This window comes from Podarcis raffonei, chromosome 14 (genome assembly GCF_027172205.1).
Source record: "Podarcis raffonei isolate rPodRaf1 chromosome 14, rPodRaf1.pri, whole genome shotgun sequence".
Classification (NCBI taxonomy): Eukaryota; Metazoa; Chordata; class Lepidosauria; order Squamata; family Lacertidae; genus Podarcis; species Podarcis raffonei.
In genome coordinates this window covers 14,492,942-14,511,264 of record NC_070615.1, presented here as the reverse complement: position 1 = coordinate 14,511,264, position 18,323 = coordinate 14,492,942, and the positions used below count along the sequence as shown (strand labels likewise).

The following is an 18,323-nucleotide window of genomic DNA, read 5'->3' as shown; positions in this document are numbered from 1 at the left end:
TTTGGGGCTAATCATCTAAAGTGTAAGGAGGGTTTGCATGTACTGGCTCCCTTCCTTAATTTGTCTAGCATCGCTTGAATCTAATTTCTCAGTCCTCTGCTGTTTCAAAACACACTCATTTCTCTTGAGCTAGATTTTATCACTTTTTAGCCTTTTGAAAGAAATGTCAACTATTTGGCCCTTCCAAAAGATGCAATCAATAAATCTTTATTGTGGTCAAAGACCAGAAAGCAAAATTAGCAACAGCAGCATACACTTCAACAGCATCAAGAGGCGGACGTAATTAAAAATTCCCTATAAGCTTATTTATATCCAAAAGATGCAATCAGCATTTCAATTTCCACAGGTAAATTCAATGCCATCATCATAAGCTGGTTGAGATCAGCTCTTGAATGCAGGATAATATTATTTTCTTCAATGCGTGCTCCAAAAGCTTGCACAATCAGAATGAAGGCTCATGTTTTACACCTAAAATTCTGTACCGTTACTGATATAAAAATGACAACCTTCCATTAAACACCCCCCTCAATTGTTACCCAAATTAATCTCAAACAGTATTTCACTTTGAATGCATGTTTTTATATGAAAATTATAGATGAAATAGAAATACAACTTGGGAATCTTAAGAGAATTGTTGTTGCTAAATTTATTTCACATATGAACCGACCTGAACCCTGTGATCATCATCTTTGTGTGCCCTCTCCATGGAGATCTGGAGGGTGGCAACATGAAAACAGGTGGCTGCCTGCTTGCGGAATGCTCTTCCCAGAAAGGCTCATCTGGTGCCATCATTAAATATCTTTAGGTGCCAGGCAAAACCAATTCCTTTTTAATTGGGCACTTGGCTTTTAATTAACTATTGCCTTTTCATGTAGGTGGGATATTTCATTGTAGTTGTTTTTTTAATGTTGCTTTTAATGTATGTATATGGGGTTTCTTGCTTTTAAAATATTGCAAATCACTCTGTTGACATGGCAAAAAAGTAACTAATGGGTGTAATTAATAACAATAATAAAAATAAGAATTAACATCCACTTACAGTGTTGTAAAGTTCTTCCAGTCTGGGAATTGTAAGGAATTTGTGCATGCTCACTCCATTTTCAATAAGAAGTTTCACAAAGGCAACTCTATCCATCACAAGGGCATCTAACATAGCTTGTTCCAAAGACCCAACCTGAAGAAATAGAGACAATCCTTAAATTGAAATAATATGAGAAATGAGAAAACTAGTATGCCAAAGTCTACTATATATTTTGGAAAGTTGTTTTGTTCCTTATGCATCTGGGCACCTCTTAAGAGATTGAATTCTGCATCAAGGAACTTTATTTTGTGCCAACTGAAGTCTGAAAGTCGTATCTGCAGTGAAATGCTCACTTAGTTTAAATGGATACCACTGTTAATCATAACAAACAGCATACAGAAATCCAGAAGAGCTGACAGGGTTGCACTTCCTTATTCTTCTCCCCAACGATCTCCAGTTCAGAAACCAGATTGAAATGGGCCTAAATTACTAGTGAGATCCAAGAGTGTCTGAAGTTGCATGGCAACCACACCTGCTCAATCACCTTGCAACGTGATTATTGAGCAGCTTGCTGGTTCACATTATGCTCTTAGTACTCATCTTCGCACTAAGTACAGTTGTCTGCAAAATATAATTTGCTCCAAACAGGGAAAGGGGGCAATTTGCACAGGAGAGGGAAAGGCAAAGAGTGTCTGAGACTGTATGATTAGGTGATCAGGAAGCTTTCTGTCTACACCAGAGCATTATGGTTTTGACAGACGATTCCTTAACAATAATTCAACATCTTATTAATAAGTCACCGCTATGAACCACCATGTCTACATACCAGCCACTGCTGTCCATAAACAAAAACATGATTTTTGGCAATGTCAACTCTGTCCCACGCAAGTGTAAGGACAAGCTGGTCAAACGCAGAAGCATTTGTGCCTAGAAAACAAACACAGAAAACAAATTCAAACCTGTTCACCATACAATTTTTGTTTTCAGCTGATTTCATGCCTTAGCTTATGCTAGGGAAATAATGCATAGCCTATACAATTCATGGTAAAATAGAACATATCTACTGGAAAAAAGATATGCCCTCTTTTAATACCTGGTGGCATGGAGTGCCTTCTATCAGCTTTGGCTGGTGGCCAGATATGCCTCTATCTGAACAGGGATAGTCTAACTTCTGTGGCCAAAGCTCTGTAACCACTAGGTTGGATTACTGCAATAAGTAATACATGGGGCTGCCTCTGAAGACAGTTTGGAAACTTCAGCTGGTGCAAAATTCCGTGGCCAGACTGCTCACCAGAACAAGATGTTTTGGGCATATAACACTGATCCTGGCCCAACTGCAATGGCTGCCAGTCAGTTTCTGGGCCCAATTCAAAGTGCTGGTGTTGACCCATAAAGCCTTAAATCGCTCAGGACCTCAATACTTAAGAACCACCTCTCACCATGCTACTTGACCTGGGCCATGCTTGTCAACCAAGGCCTTTCTCTATGTCCTCCTCTTCCCAAGAGATTCAGAGGGTGGCAACACAAGAACAGGCCTTTTCTGTGGTGGCTTCCCATCTGTGGAATACTCTCCCCAGAGAGGCTCACCGGCAACCATCATTACATGTCTTTAGGTGCCAGGCAAAAACATTCCTTCAGCTATTAAATAATCTACGGCCTGTTAAATGTGTGTGTGAGGCAGGACTGATCATGCTGTCTATTATTATGGTTTGTATTGTGTTTCTATTATTATGCTTCATTAAAACATGTTCTTTATGTTGCACACCGCCCTGAGATCTTCTGATAAATGGTGGTATATAAATCAAATTAATAATTAATAATAATAATAATAATAATAATAATAATAATAATAATAATGGAATAATAATAATAATAAAATAACCACAACAATGTCCCCAGTAATATTTTGGATGGTACTGTGAAAAGGAGAGAAATTGTTTGCCTATTCATATCCAGAAAGCAGTGCACTCACTTTGGAAGAGTTTTATGAAGTTATCACAAAGCTATATTGAATGGCTATGTAGGATGAGACGACGCTATGCAAACCAGTGGTAGGCAACCTGGTCCTCCAAGGATGCTGAGTGACTACAACTCCCATCAGTGCAATCAGAAAGCCCATCGTCCCCACCCCAAAAACAATCAGTGCATGCTTAATTATGAGATGCTTTTAAGGTCAAAAACTCACCTTTTAGCAGCGCTGTAAGGATTGCAACATCAATATCTTGATGCTCATCAGATCCAATATGGAACACAGTGATCTGTTTTGAAAATTATATGGGGGGGGGATTTTTCAATCTCATAATAGTTCCTTTACATATAGTTGATTTGTAACAGTTCATTTGTCTAGCCATAAACCATAACAAAACTAAAGAAAATGCATTAAAATAATCTGCTGTTGTATATACAGAATTCTAAAACTGCAGAATAATTAACTGCAGTTAATAACCAGCAGTACTATTCTACAGTTAACAACTGCAGAATAGTACTACCAATATAGTACTATTACACATGTAATTCAGAGACCACCATTTAAAGCTTAGCAAATTCCAATTAAAAGAAAAGTTAATGCCATGTGCCTCACAACGCATCAATATAATTAAAATTTACACACACTGACAAGCATTTAAGATAAGGTAAAGGACCCCTGGACGGTTAAGCCCAGTCAAAGACATCTATGAGTTGCGGCACTCATCTTGCAGTGGAGTGGTTCAAATATAACCAAAGCTTTATATGCATGAGCCTGCAGTTAGGTCTGAATTTTTATATAACAATTCCCTCCATCCTTTCTTTGTTTGAAACAAGAAAACACGATACTTCACTGTTTCAAATGAATCACAGGACATTGTTTGTGTTTGCCTTGCAAGCCAGTGTTAGAAATCAGCATCACAGAATCAAATAGCAATTGCACAGCAGACACAAATTTTAATTTGCTAATTCAGATGTATCAGCAAATGACAGCTTGTCATAAACCAAGAAGAGAGGGAATTGTAACACATGAGACAAGTAGGGAGTCTGAAAGCAGTAACCTACTCCAGGGTTCACAATATGTTATCATCACACAATAGATTGGCATTATGTTTGGTTTTTTTAAACCTTCATTGGTTTTGATAATACACTTATTCAAGATCTGCAGGTACAACACAGATCTTTGGATCTTGACTGAAAGAAAAAAATAAATATCAACCCAATGGAAAAAAGGAAAGCGTAAACATATTTTTTAGAAAGAAACGAGGCTCAGCTCAGACATGGCATCAACTTGTGGGGTTGCATCCAACTAAGTTATTGTCATTGCTGCTTTGGAACCTTGGAGCTTGGCCCTAGGATGGCAGACTCTGGAGGAAGGTTTGGAGAAATGGGGAAGGCTGGTCTATTTTAATTTTTCATAGCTGGTGTGATTAATCAAACATTTATTCAGAAAAGTACAATACTAAAGAGTGTTACTACACAACCCTATTGTCATGGTATAGTATGCAGAGATTTACTCACAAGTTCTCTTTTTTTCATGCACTCCAGCAAGGTCTGGAACAAATGAACTGCCTCGCTCTGACCAAAATTAAATGTCTTTTTGATGGTTGAAATGACTTCAGGTTCTGCTCCATCAGGGATATTCCTGAGACGAAACAAGAATCAATTGAAACAGGCAACCATGTGAAGTATTCTTCCCATCAAGTGGAGGGGGTGTGACTCAGGAGTTAGAGGGCAAGGTTTCAGGTTTAATCCCCAGCAACTCCAATTGAAAAGATCTCAAGTAGCAAGAGGGGGGCAGGGAAAACAACCTTGGACAGATGCTACTTTGAGAAGACAATACTGGGCTACATGGACCAATGTTCTGACTCAGCAGAAGGCAGTTTTCTATACTTACCCTCCCTCTTCTGTTTGTTTATATACATAAGCTAGGATGTCTGCAGCTCTGCCAGTTCCCTCACAAACCACCACTGGCACAGGTGGGTTTTCCTGAAGGTATTCCAAAACTGTGAGGATAACATTGGGGCCACCTTCAAATATGAGTGCAACCACAGGGACACCCTGGCCAATTCCTAGACAAAAGAGGTAAACAAAAATGCAATTCTTTTTCATTATGTCTTTTTCAGAACAAGCACAGCACAGTTCATTAAAACTCAACTCAGAAAGAATGACTTATACTCAAAGAATGTTTATAAAGAACTGGAGCTACTCACAGGGCTTTGTATATCTAGAACAGAAGTGTTATTCTTTAAAAATGCTAAGCTAAGCCCTGCAACGAAAAGCTCAATTATGCAGCCTGTATAAATTAAGCAGAATTGCAGGATTTGTTATTTTATACAATTTATTTCATGGTTTTGACTGTTTTGCACAGTTTTTCTACTCGTCCAAGTCATGGGAAGGGGATATGGACTATACAAAGCACTGAAGCTCCTCACTCTGTTCACGTGAAAATCTTATTCAGCAACTCTCCATGAGTCCAAGAACTCATCAAACATTTGACCACACTTTAGCAAACATTTGTTCAGCATCTGCCTAGGGTGATGGTTTGAAGGCACACACAGTCACACTGCAAAAACTAAATGCTTCAGGTCTGACAGCCCTACCGAAGTAAAGGAACTGGAAAGGTCTTTTGGGGAACTAAAAATGTGAATACAAAATATACAAAAAAGTCATTCTCTGCAGTTCAAGGGCAATACATTTTAACTATGCATACAAATCTTCACCAAAAACTAATCTTCCTCAGCAGCGGTAAGCATAAATACTGCTCAAAATTTCTAACATAATATTAAAAAGGTAAAGGGACCCCTGACCATTAGGTCCAGTTGTGACCAACTCTGGGGTTGCGGCACTCATCTCGCTTTACTGGCCGAGGGAGCCGGTGTACAGCTTCAGGGTCATGCGCCAGCATGACTAAGCCGCTTCTGGCGAACCAGAGCAGTGCACGGAAACGCCGTTTACCTTCCCGCCAGAGCGGTACCTATTTATCTACTTGCAGTTTGACGTGCTTTTGAACTGCTAGGTTGCCAGGAGCAGGGACTGAGCAACGGGAGCTCACCCCGTTGCGGGGATTCGAACCGCCAACCTTCTGATCGGCAAGTCCTAGGCTCTGTGGTTTAACCCACAGCGCCACCCACATCCCTCTAACATAATATTAGACTCACTTTATTCCTTCTATTGCAAAAACAAGTTAAGAGGCTGAGTAGCACACATTTTAATACTGTTAATCATACACAAGGGCTAAAGTGTGGTTTACACATTTCAAAGGCCTAATTAAACTGCAGCCAACTGTGTCAGCATAAACACAAATGGAAGAGAAGCTGTAAACACATAATAACTGTACACAGTAAAAATGTAGCCCATAGTTACAACAAATACAGAATACGGAAGCACTATAAAGCTTCTCTTTACCAACTCCTAGTCAAAACAGGATAATTGGTTTTAAAAACATTTTGGGAGTAGATGTACTATATTCCCCAGAAGCCAGCTTGTACAAATGATGCTTAACAGCTAATCTGTGACTGACGCAACACAGATTAGTACAAAAAGTTTGTATAAAAAATTGGAAACTTTAATAAATATCTTTTTTTAAAAAAACAGATTAGTACAAAAAGGTCAGGGTTTCCTTATGTTATTCACACACAGATCTAAGCGTTTCATGCTCACAATAACTTTTGCCCCCAAAGAGAGAAGAATTTCTGTTGTTATAGAGTGCAAGTAAGACTAGAAGTGCAAATCACTCATACTTATTATTTGCTGTGCACCTTTATTATGTCTGAAACCAATTAGACTAGGATTCAATCTCAAAAGGAATGAAATACAATTTAAGCAGAGATATTGGTGTGTGATGCATTGGATGGGGGCGGGTATTCCTGACAAGACTGCATCCTAAAGGATCAGACTCACAGCCTGCAGGTGTTGTTACATCTGGCCCCGAATCTTGATGTTGATGGCATCTGTGGCATGAAGCCTCTTTCAATAGTTAAGGCTGGTCAACCAGCTGTGACTCCTCTTGGGCACAAGACAGCCTTGGCCACAGATTAAGAACCTGCGGCTCTCCAGATGTTGCTGGACTAAACTGCCATCAGTCTTGACCATTGGCCTTGCTGGCTGGGGCTGATGGGATCTGGAAGGTCACATATTTCCCTACCCCTAGGCCTAAGCAATTATATATTTCCAAGTCATATCCAACATATTGTTCAGGGGCCTGCCTCTGAGAATTTCTGGAAAAAAAATTACTGGCCAAAAATACCACTGATAGATCATTGACCAGAACAAGCCAGAGGGAACATATCTTATCTTAAGACTCAGATTTCTAAAAGATCACCTACTCCCCTTCAATGTCTACCTCCAATTCCTGAATTCTTCTCAGGAGTCCCATCTGGTGCTATTATGCCTTTTTTGGCACTAGGCAAGTATATATTTTTATTTACCCAAGTCTACATTGGTTGAAATTATTTTCTTACTACTATATGCTTACACTATTCTACTGTTTTTAACTGGTTTTTAACCATTGGTTATATTGGGATTAATCTAGATTTCATTAAACTATCATGATAGTGGCAATGCAGAATGATGGGAAGTCAATCATAATAATAAAAAAATGCATCCAGGAGAATCAAATGAAGTAGTAAAGCTTTTCCTGGAAGGTACTACTTCTAGTGGCAGGGTGGAGAGTGCCTCTTTCAATTATCCTTAATAATCCAAGCCCCGGTAACGAGAAAATCAGCACTCCCTGACTTGCTATTTTTCTCACGGCAGTTAATTTTCTATATGGGGAAGCTGTGAAACCTGCAATCCCAGCTCCCTTCCTAAATAACGCAAGTCAAGGCAACTTTTTACCAGCTTAAGTTCCAACCCCCACACTGCATATAGAACAAAAAGGGCCAACACCACATAATTAGTTAATCATGGTCCACACATACGTGCATGGATCCTTTGCAGGTTAATTGTTTTTTCCAGTTCTCTTCGTAGTTTCACTTCTGCTCCATATTTTCCAACTGTTCCATCATCCACCAGTATGAAATGGGAATGAAGATTATTCAAGACGTTAAGTTTGCTCAAAGGATTCAGCAGGGTTTGATATGGAGCAACAACCTAAACATAAAACAAAACAAAAAGACCTTCGCATGGATATAAACCTGATTCCCTCCCTCCAAAGTGTGGCAGGCTTCAAAATTCCCTTTTCATTTGCCAATTGCCAATGATCTGTTTATCCATCAGCTGCAGATTTCTGCTTCATTCCCATATGAAACAAGTTGTAATACCAGGAAGTATCAACACATTAATCTTATTCATAATTGGGATTCTTTATTCTTTAAAATCACAATGAGGTAAGCGCACGGCAAGAAAAAAAGCAACCAAAGATCATTGCCAGGATGGTTTTTACTCAAATATATCTCATTGGAAGACTGAGGTTTTCAAAGTTTCCAGACAGGGTTGTTTTTAAGTAGACTGGATTGATTCTGGCATGCCTATGTACGCAGGTCCCATTTTGCAAACACAAACTGCTCTCCAGAATTGGTTCATTAGGTGAGCATTCACATAGCAAATCACTGATTTCAATTGTTCCTAAAAGGAAAACCCCAGTGTTTTCCTGACCAAGAAGAAATGACAAAAAAATCCATGGCTCATAACCGCCCCCTCACCTCTGAGAGAATTACTTTCCTTAATGATCTCAGCAAAAATAAAATACAGTAACAGCTTTAAAGAAAGTCATTTAGTCATTTTCTTGTTTTTTTGCTGGTTGTGTACAGTCATTCTGGCTCCTTTCCTCAGCCCAGCATCTTCCCCACCCCGCCCCCCAGCCCTCCCCTTCTCCTTCCTTCCTTCCTTTTTATTTCTTTTTGGCTCACAGTGTGTAGGACCAGATCCTCCCCTTGTCTGCATATAAGCTGCTCATGAAGCAGAAGCACAGTAAGAACTACACTAGGGTAGGAAGGCAGAGGCAGAAAAACTTAAGAGGCGAGGCAGAGAGTTGGTGTGGCTGGCGGGGAGATCACAGTTCTCTGCAAACAAGGGAAGCTGCTCATGAAGAAGCACCATGCAGGATCCGATCCTTCCCCTTAACAGCTGTTAAGCATTGAGATCTGATGCTGCATGGCGCTGCTCCCTCACAAGAAGCTTCTCTGCAGACAAATTTAAGGGGAGGCTCTGAGGAGGGAAGGGAAGAGATGGTGCCACTGGCAGGGAGATGTAGCTGGAACTGAAATGAGGAAAAGAGACAGGGAACATGGCACACTAAATGGCTGTCCTCAATCAGCAAAAAACAAACAAGAGGACTAAATGAGTTTCTTTAAAGCTGTTATTTTAATTTCACTGAGATTCTTTCAGAACACACCCAACTGTTTGTATACGTTTGTATAGTTATATAGCTAGGTTTGGGCACAATTTCCTCATGTTTAGGTAGTTGAGTTTTCACACAACGTGTTCACAAAGCGGGACCTGCGTGTACATGGTTCTGGGATGGCGAAGTGACATCCATTTCACAAAAAGAGTTTCCTATTTGCATCACAACCTTACTTCATGAATTGACTAACTCTGATCAAAGCCTTAATGTACTTACGAATTTTCTTCTTTTCATAAACAGTTGAGAGCACAACAATAATAAATGGGCAAACTTACATCTCTCCCAACGAGGTCATTTCTGTTTTCAATTACTCCCCATGGAGCTATTCCAATAGTGCAAATCTTTCGAGATGATCGAGAGGCATGTTCCTTGAGGGCATCACCAACATGCTTTGCAACTCCTGTTCAGGATCAAAGAATATTGTAGTGTTACCAAATGTATGTTCTACTGGTGGCAAATATCTACTGAACCCAATGGCTCAGTTCACATCATGCTTTAGCAAAAAAGCAAAAACCACTTTGCTCAACTTAGAAGGCAACTAGCACTGAAATACATTTAAGACCGATGTTTACTGTATTATAGAAAGACTTGTAAAAATGTGTAAACATTAAGGTTAAGTTTTGAGCCTTCCTAATTACAAACAAATCCTAATGACATGAATGGGCTCGCCAAAAGAAACTGAGCCTATAATGTGTATTTGTGATGTCAATGTGTGCAAGTGCTTCTATAACCCACACTCTTAAAGTAAGCATTTTACACCCTCAACAATGCCCGAGTTCAAAGCTTGCAGGATTGAAACAAGGCATTTCTTATGAAACAGTTCCAATGTGTCACATCATAGCTTGCTTATCCAAAATTCAATTATCAATCAGATCGTCATGAAGGGCACCTTCTCAGCTCCTACATTTTTGAGCTGGAGCACAAGTTTCCAAGCCAATTATGGGTACCACCTTCAGTAGTTTCATTCTCTGTGAATCTGTAGCATAAGCAGCTCCACTTTAGTTGGCAGAAAATATGGGGTAGTTTCTGGCAATGTGGATGTATGTCATTTCCAACATGACACCTGATGATTCCAAGCCTGCTGTCCCCATGGCCATGCAGACTGCAATCATACTGATGCCATTTTGACATCAAAATAGTCATACAGAGATGATATCCAGGTGTCTCAAGTGCATGTGAAGTGGAAAGTATATTTAGAGTCAAGACTTCACCTGTATTCACTCCTCCAGTTATAATCCAGGCTCCTGTTGTCACTGCAGCTTTAATAAGGCCTTTACCAAGCAATTGTTTGATGCGTGGATGAAGCTCAAATTTTTGCATCCCTCCATGAACAGAAACAACAAGCTTGGGCAGTTCCATCTGCCATTCTTTAAGCATAAGCTGTAGGATGGCTTCAGGTCTGGTGTCATATGACAACCGCACATACTAACAAAAAAGAGTTGGGAAGGGTTAAACTTTTTTAATAATGCAATCAGGAAATTATAACCATACTTATGCAAGGGTAAATAGGCATTTCACAGGTCATTCCAAATGCATGAAAATTTCTAATGGGAATTAGAGAACTGCCAGAGGATTCTGAATATGTCACAATAATGATATTTAAAAACCTAATCACTACACGATTTATTTTATTTGTAAACACTGCAAAAGCATTGAACATTTTGTCAAAAGGGTGATTCCATAGTGAACACTGTAACATAGACACTTTGTTAATATTTTGTGTCTTAGTCAATATTATTTAACTCCAATTAACATTAAGCTATTTGTGTGTTAATTGGTTTGATCTTCCCATAAAAAATAATCAAGCAGTATAGCACAGGTAGCTCAAATGTTCTCTTTTTATTGTGCTTTAAAAGATGTGACTGATATAACAACTTTGCAACCTCAATAATCTATCTGTAACTTGTTTTCCGTAACTTATTAATTTAAAAATTATGTTATGTATTTTTGTGTTTGGATGAAAGGTGGTGTGAAAATTGTAATAATAATATTAATATTAATAATAACAATAACAATAATAGAATGTACTAATTACTTCAATTTGGGGTGGGGGACATAAACATAAATTTAAAATGTAAAGTGCAAATAAGTCATTTGGAACCTTGACTTCACTCATCTCTTTACATGCTACTACCTTCATGTTTAGATATACAGTGGTACCTCGCAAGACGAATGCCTCGCAAGACGAAAGGGTTTTTCGTTTTTTGAGTTGCTTCGTAAGACGATTTCCCCTATGGGCTTGCTTCGCAAGACAAAAACGTCTTGTGAGTTTGTTTCCTTTTTTCTTAAAGCCGCTTGAAGAGGTGCAGTTGCGACGGACCGTGCTTCGCAAGACGAAAAACCGCGCAAGACGGAAAGACTCGCGGAACGAATTAATTTCGTCTTGCAAGACACCACTGTATGTTTTCATAGTCACTTCTAAATTCATTTCAATATTATTCCACTCTACCATTAAGCAATATATGGAACGTTTGATACTGACCTTAGCTCGATACGAATGAGAGCCTCCTTGAAAGTTTATGATACCATAAGCATCTGTGGAACTCTGCTCAGTATGTTTTTCTACAGACCACTCTTCTACCTCCTGATTAAAATTTTCACCCAGTTTCACATCTGAATATTTCATGGCAAGGCTGGCAGTAAAGCAAGCATGTTGGCGGACCAAGCGACCACAACAGCACCTGCAGATAATCATCGCAATTTGCGGAATTGGGGAAACACACAAGAGGTAATTGCATAAGCTGTTGTCCATTCTCACAGTACTGGATATGCATCAATTTAGGATGAAAATACCTATTAATAGTTTTGTGCACTTTGTGTTTTTTTAAAAAAGTAATTATCCAGGCTGATTTGCACGATTCTGGCAAAATTTCTGAACCGGTTGTCTTTAAATCCTTTAAATATTGCCAGAGCATAGAAAAATAGAAGATCAATTCAATGTACTTTACAAGGAACTCATCGCTTTTCGCACATTTTCACACAATGAAACAGCAACAGAATGTATGGACAAATGTCTTATCTGAAAAACTGACAAAAAGTGTGCATGCCTTGAACAGCACATTTGATGTGGACAATTTTATCAAAATATGGTATTCAAAAGAAGACTCTGATTACTGGCACCCACTGACTTTGCACATAGGCTTGTGGCAAATCTTATACATTAATCTTCTGTTTCAGGGGGAGAGAGGCAGAACGGGGGAAACTTAATGTTTGGTCATATTTTTGTGTGTGTTTCTTGGTTGCTGGAAGGCTTTGACATTATCTGATAAGCAGTTCACATAAGAAAAGTCAGAGCAAAGGTATATAGGATGACTTATAATAGTAATGTAGAAAATATAAAACACCCAAGAACTAGAAAGCCATGGCTAAGGGTCAACATACCTTTCACTACCAGCACTGGTGAAAGGTCTACCTATATCCAGTTTCCCTTGTCTACCCACATCCTTCCATGTTTTAATTAAATCTTCTTTACATTTTTACTTGTCTTTTGATTCCAGTCATTTCTAAACAAATTACAGAACCATCAGCTTTCTGATGTTTTACTTATGTCAAATAATTAAAACAGTATTTTCAAAAGAGATACATAATTGCTTCATCTTACATAATCATACCTGACAAGTTGCTGACAAATCTGACATCCTGGAAGGCATCTATGATTAAGAATACAATAAAGTAAGTTAGAATTTTTCTTGTATTTTTTATTAAATCCAATTTATGACTAAATATGACCGAGATTATTCTTAATATATTTGTCATTACTTTCTGAAATTCACACCACAAATTATTTACTGTCCTGTCATGTATTCTGGGATATGCCTCTTAAGAAGAAAGCACTGTAACTGTTTATGAGGGCAATTTTGTTTGCATGAAGGTGGTCTAGAGAATAATAGAAAAATGACTGCTCATAGTTGTACGCAAGATATATCATTGTAATGTTACACAGAACGGAATACAGATATGATGCACATAAGATAAAGTGCAAGACATTGCGGCCAACAGGATCAAAAAGATTGAAAATACTACCCATCTAACAGAGCTGCAAGAATTTTGGATGAACGATAACCTCATTGAGTGCTGGAGCGACTTGGATGAGCTGAAAGGAGCCAAGAACTTGGAAACAGTCTACCTGGAGCGAAACCCACTGCAAAAAGATCCACAGTACCGACGCAAAATCATGCTGGCCCCTCCATCTGTCCGGCAGATTGATGCCACCTTTGTCCGGTTCTGAACCCTCTCCAGTCCCTTACCTCCTTCCTTCCTTCCTTCCTTCCTTCCTTCCTTCCTTCCTTCCTTCTTCCTTCCTTCCTTCCTTCCTTCCTTCTTCCCTTCCTCCCTCCCTCTCAGAGTGTCACAGATGGGATTTTCATCCACACTGCATCCTCTGTTTTCAACCCTCTGACACTTAAAGAGCAAACGGCTAACCAAGAGCACTGATAACAGACCTTGCGTATAATGCACACACTTGTTGTTTTTTGATTATTATAATTATTATTATTATTAAATCTTAAATCTGTGAGGGGAAAAAAGTGCAAGATTTTACTGTCTACAGAAATTCACTGTTGGGACAAACCCCTCAATACTTGGAGATCTTTTGACAGCTATGAAAAAATTAAAAATAATTTCTAAAATATGTTTAATACCTTTTTTAGTTATAATTATTCTTTATTTTTAATTTATAACTTGCCCTTCTTCCCCAAAGGGAGCTCAGGGCAGCTCACAATAATGTAAGTGAATAAACCACAATTTAAAGCAGCACAATAACTTATTGCAGAAAAGAGTTACAAACAACAGCACAAAATCTTCATAAAACTATTATCCAAAAGCCTGTTTGTTTGTTTTTTTAACAAAGTATTTATGCATTTCCAAAATTTAGGTAAAGAGAGGGACTGCCTGATTTCCTTGGAAGAGACTACTGCCACTAAGACTGCCCAGAGATAATTATAAACCCTGGGAAAAGAATAACTAGATTCCAGTTGTTTGAAGCTGCAATCCAGCACTCAGTGTTAAAAATATCAATGGCACTTTCAGAAGATACATCAAATTGCACTGTGTTGAAATGCATTTTTGAAAAATTTATGTTTAACCCCAGGTCTGCTTAACACAGAGATCAGCCGCAGCAGTAAAATATATGTAAGGCAGCAGACAACTGAGCATAGTCATGCCAGATGGGATTTGTGCTACAAATGAACAAAACAAAATGGTTTGTTATTTGGGAAATGTCCCAAATTAACAAGGGTGGGTCGGAAGTACTGTTATTCTTGTTTTCTTAGTTTTATTATATTTGTAAATTATTTAAAAAAACAAAAACAAAACAAAACGGATTCCCGGTTTATGTTCTTGATATCAACAAATTTTTCATGTGTTTCAGTTTGATCAGAGCAAAACCTGTGCAGGGTCCTTTGGCTTCAAAGAATGCAAAATATATATTTCAACATATTTCACAAACAAAAACAAATGTTAGCTATCTCCTGTTCAATTATAACAAAACTTTAAAAGCTAAATTTGACTTTTACTCAGAATTTGTACTGAATTCAGAACAAACTGAAGGTCAACTCCTCCAGTCCTCTTTCCACTGCAGTCCCTTGCACCTCCCAAAAATCACCGGCATATTCCTCTGCTCAAGTTTTCCCCAATTCCTCAAGAGAAGCTTGAGGCAGGTGCAGGGGGCTGCACTGGAGAGAAGAGAGCAGAACATTCATTTTCTGAGCACCATCCTTATGGTCCCAGCACATAATTTATACTTGAAAGGTAAACCTTCCGCTTCCATCGTTTTTAGTTTACCTGTGAGGATCCTTTGAACTTGGTATAATGTAGACACATTCCCGTTTGTTGAAAGTATTTTCTATCCAAGATTTCTGGGACTGTAAAACAAGGAATTTTCAGGATCATGCAAAAAACAATGTCAGATATTATACAGTCTGCAGAGAGCTATTTCTCATGGGATAAACAACGCCTCCCTGACTCTCTTTGCCCCCTCCAATATATTTTCAAACATACATAGATTCTATCCATTATGCAGGTCTGTCTTTGGGATAACAGAAATCAAGCCCCATCAAACCACCTTTTCATGCTTGTTATGATAATACCTGTACAGTCAAAATGTTAATTAACTCATTGCTCTCTTATAGAGTTATATTGCTATAAGGTTTTGAAGCCGGGTTTATTCATAAGAAGTGTGAGAGGAGAGCTCTGCTTGCTTTGATTACAGAACTCACCAACTTTGCAACTACAGCTGTGAGATATAAGGGACTCCTCCGTGAAAAATACGATAAAAGGACAATCTCATTGTAGAGGAGAGGCAAAGAACTGAGATATGAGTTTATCAAAGATTCTCCCAGCCGAGTGATAAAGTAATTGAACCTCCAGGCGTGAGTGCTTTCATGAGGAAGCTGGTGTGATTTTTTATTTTGGAAGAAGTCTACTGAATTGTTTGGGACACTGCCTACAAGCAAAGGATTTATAATATACATAAATGTCTAAGCTTTACTTCAGAAAGGAAAAGTGCAATTGCACAGCTTTCCAATAAATATTTAGTAAGTATTATTGAAAATATTATTCATTTTGAATTTTCAGACAAAATCTTTTCAGTGATAATACATAAAATGAATATTAGGACAACAAACATAAAAGGGCAGTACACATCCCACTGGTATACTGTGAAGTGCTAAAGTTGCTAAGGACAACACTTCAAAATTATTCCACATTTATACATTTGTCTAAAGAAAGAAAGAACTTATTTGCTTTCAAATCCTCTATGAAATGCATGTTCCATTAATCTCTTTGAATATCCTATGTGAGTGAGTACAGGATTACAGCATTAACTCTAGACAACACCCGCATAAAATGTATAAACAAATAGTTTTCATTAAGCTGTTTATGAGTTGGAATAAACAAAAGGACAACAAACACACACTATTTAGTGCTATGACCATGCGAAATAATAGTTTTTGGAATATCTATCAAAGAATAAGGTCCATAAATATCTATTTTAGAGTTGCCACCAATCCTTGAACAGAGAAACATGTGGATGTCAACCACATATAAAATCTCCTGAGCTTACTCAAAGTTTAGAACTGCAATTTAAAATAAATAATAATAATAATCTGCATCACTGAATTTATCAACTTTACATCAGGGTAGATAAAAGCTGCCCTGAAAGTCTTGCGCTGAGGAGTTATAATGAACAGCTGTACAACCAAATCAATTCTAAGAGTTTGTCCAATATTATAATAAGCAAGCTCTAGAACAGTTCTCATTATTCTGCTTCTATAAGTTCTTGCACATGCAAAAAAAAATCTGTGGATTTAGTTTCATGCCCCTCCATACTGCCAACACAAGATGTAAAACAAGTCTTCCATGAGATGTTTTTGGACCCAAGTAATGCTACAACTGGTTTCAAGCCAGTAACACTGCAGTTTTATTCAAGAACCTTATTCTTCATATTTATGCTTTTCTTTTTGATCTATGCTTTGGATAGGCCCCTTTCTCTTCTGCCAAACTTTCAAAGAAAGATATTGTTAATTAGGTAATACAAGACAAGTAACAAGTATATACCATAGTGTTAATGGTAAGAAAGACTTTTCAAACTATCTTTATAGATACATGCCTGCTGACTTCAAGCATTTGAAGGTGGCAAACAAAAGTATAAGCATTAAATGGACTTCAGTGCCTTCAATTCATTTAAAGTAAGAGGTAATGCAATACAATAGTAGAGAACATCTGGTAGATCAGCAATTGAAGATTAGTCCTTAAAACAATTACAGTAGTTAATTTTCCTCAAGAAAATTATTTAGAAAAGTAGATTTAAATACTGAGCATAATTTCTGATATTTCAAACTAAGCTAACAAAGATCTATAAAACTGTAAAACTGCAACCCTTATTATTATTATTTTGTTCTATGTAAAGGCACCTTATTTGTTTAAACTGTATTAAGCTTAAATGTTAAAATTTTAAAAACCAGTTAACGATTTTTTTAAAAAGTACCTGCTCAAGATACAAGGTCCATCTTATTTTTTCTTTGCAGAAATTCATGGTGAACAACTACTAGCAGTCTCCTTTGAGAAGCAATCTTATACCGCTCAGTTCACTTTAATTTAAGGTTTTGCAGATGACAGGTTATATGCTGCTAAAGTGCCAGATGAGATCAGCCCTTAAAATAATTCAACATAGCATTACAGGTACCATCCTATTATCACATTTGAATAAAGTGAATGTTTTCAGGTGTTTTCCCTCTAAGCAAGTATTCTATTCTCCTCCAAAACTTTTAGAAATTTAAAAGCCTTCTGTAAGAGAAAATGGGATTCTTCAGAATCAATCAAAATTAATATGCACATTCTGCCATATTTAACCAAAGTACTATGTTCTGGTGATCCGTGTTTGAATATTTAATATACAGTGGTACCTCGGGTTACATACGCTTCAGGTTACAGACTCTGCTAACCCAGAAATAGTGTTTCAGGTTAAGAACTTTGCTTCAGGATGAGAACAGAAATCGTGCTCCGGCGGCGCAGCAGCGGCAGGAGGCCCCATTAGCTAAAATTGGTGCTTCAGGTTAAGAACAGTTTCAGGTTAAGTACGGACCTCCGGAACGAATTAAGTACTTAACCCGAGGTACAACTGTACAACCATTCCAAAATATTCACTATTCATGAATCATGGTAGACACTTAATGAGTCTATAAAGTGGCTGCCAAGAACAGCAACTGAAGATTTGTCATGGCTGGCTAGCCAGCTAGAGGCCACCCATGCTGTAGGACAATAATTGAATCGTGCACTCTGAGTAGATGTTTGATCCAGAAGCATTTAGGTGAAGCTATTCCCATAAGACTATTGCCCTTTCCACTTTCTGTAACAAAGTCCACCTAATTTGAGTGGCACATTTTAAGCACTGTTGTGTGATGGCTTTTGTGTGTTAGAAGAGCAGCAATGACTACATGTAGCGAAACAGTGGGCAATTCAGTAACAGAAGCAGAAGTTACTGCAAGAGGTTTC

General features: G+C 38.1%; 1 protein-coding gene across 4 annotated transcripts in view; it reads right to left on the bottom strand.

Annotated features, from left to right (window-relative positions):
- Positions 1–18,323, bottom strand: part of TRPM7 (transient receptor potential cation channel subfamily M member 7) — a 77,215-nt gene that overhangs the window by 34,516 nt on the left and 24,376 nt on the right. For 3 of the 4 annotated variants that reach the window (XM_053365101.1, XM_053365100.1, XM_053365103.1), the window contains exons 2-12: positions 15,114–15,193; positions 12,944–12,982; positions 11,815–12,013; positions 10,544–10,757; positions 9,608–9,732; positions 7,909–8,080; positions 4,884–5,058; positions 4,508–4,631; positions 3,207–3,279; positions 1,848–1,948; positions 1,040–1,174 (exon numbers count right to left, since the gene is read on the bottom strand). In XM_053365101.1, the coding sequence (XP_053221076.1) occupies positions 1,040–1,174; positions 1,848–1,948; positions 3,207–3,279; positions 4,508–4,631; positions 4,884–5,058; positions 7,909–8,080; positions 9,608–9,732; positions 10,544–10,757; positions 11,815–12,013; positions 12,944–12,982; positions 15,114–15,193 (1,437 nt within the window). Of the gene's footprint in view, positions 1–1,039; positions 1,175–1,847; positions 1,949–3,206; positions 3,280–4,507; positions 4,632–4,883; positions 5,059–7,908; positions 8,081–9,607; positions 9,733–10,543; positions 10,758–11,814; positions 12,014–12,933; positions 12,983–15,113; positions 15,194–18,323 lie in introns of those variants that run through there. The other variant, XM_053365102.1, reaches the window with a different exon arrangement.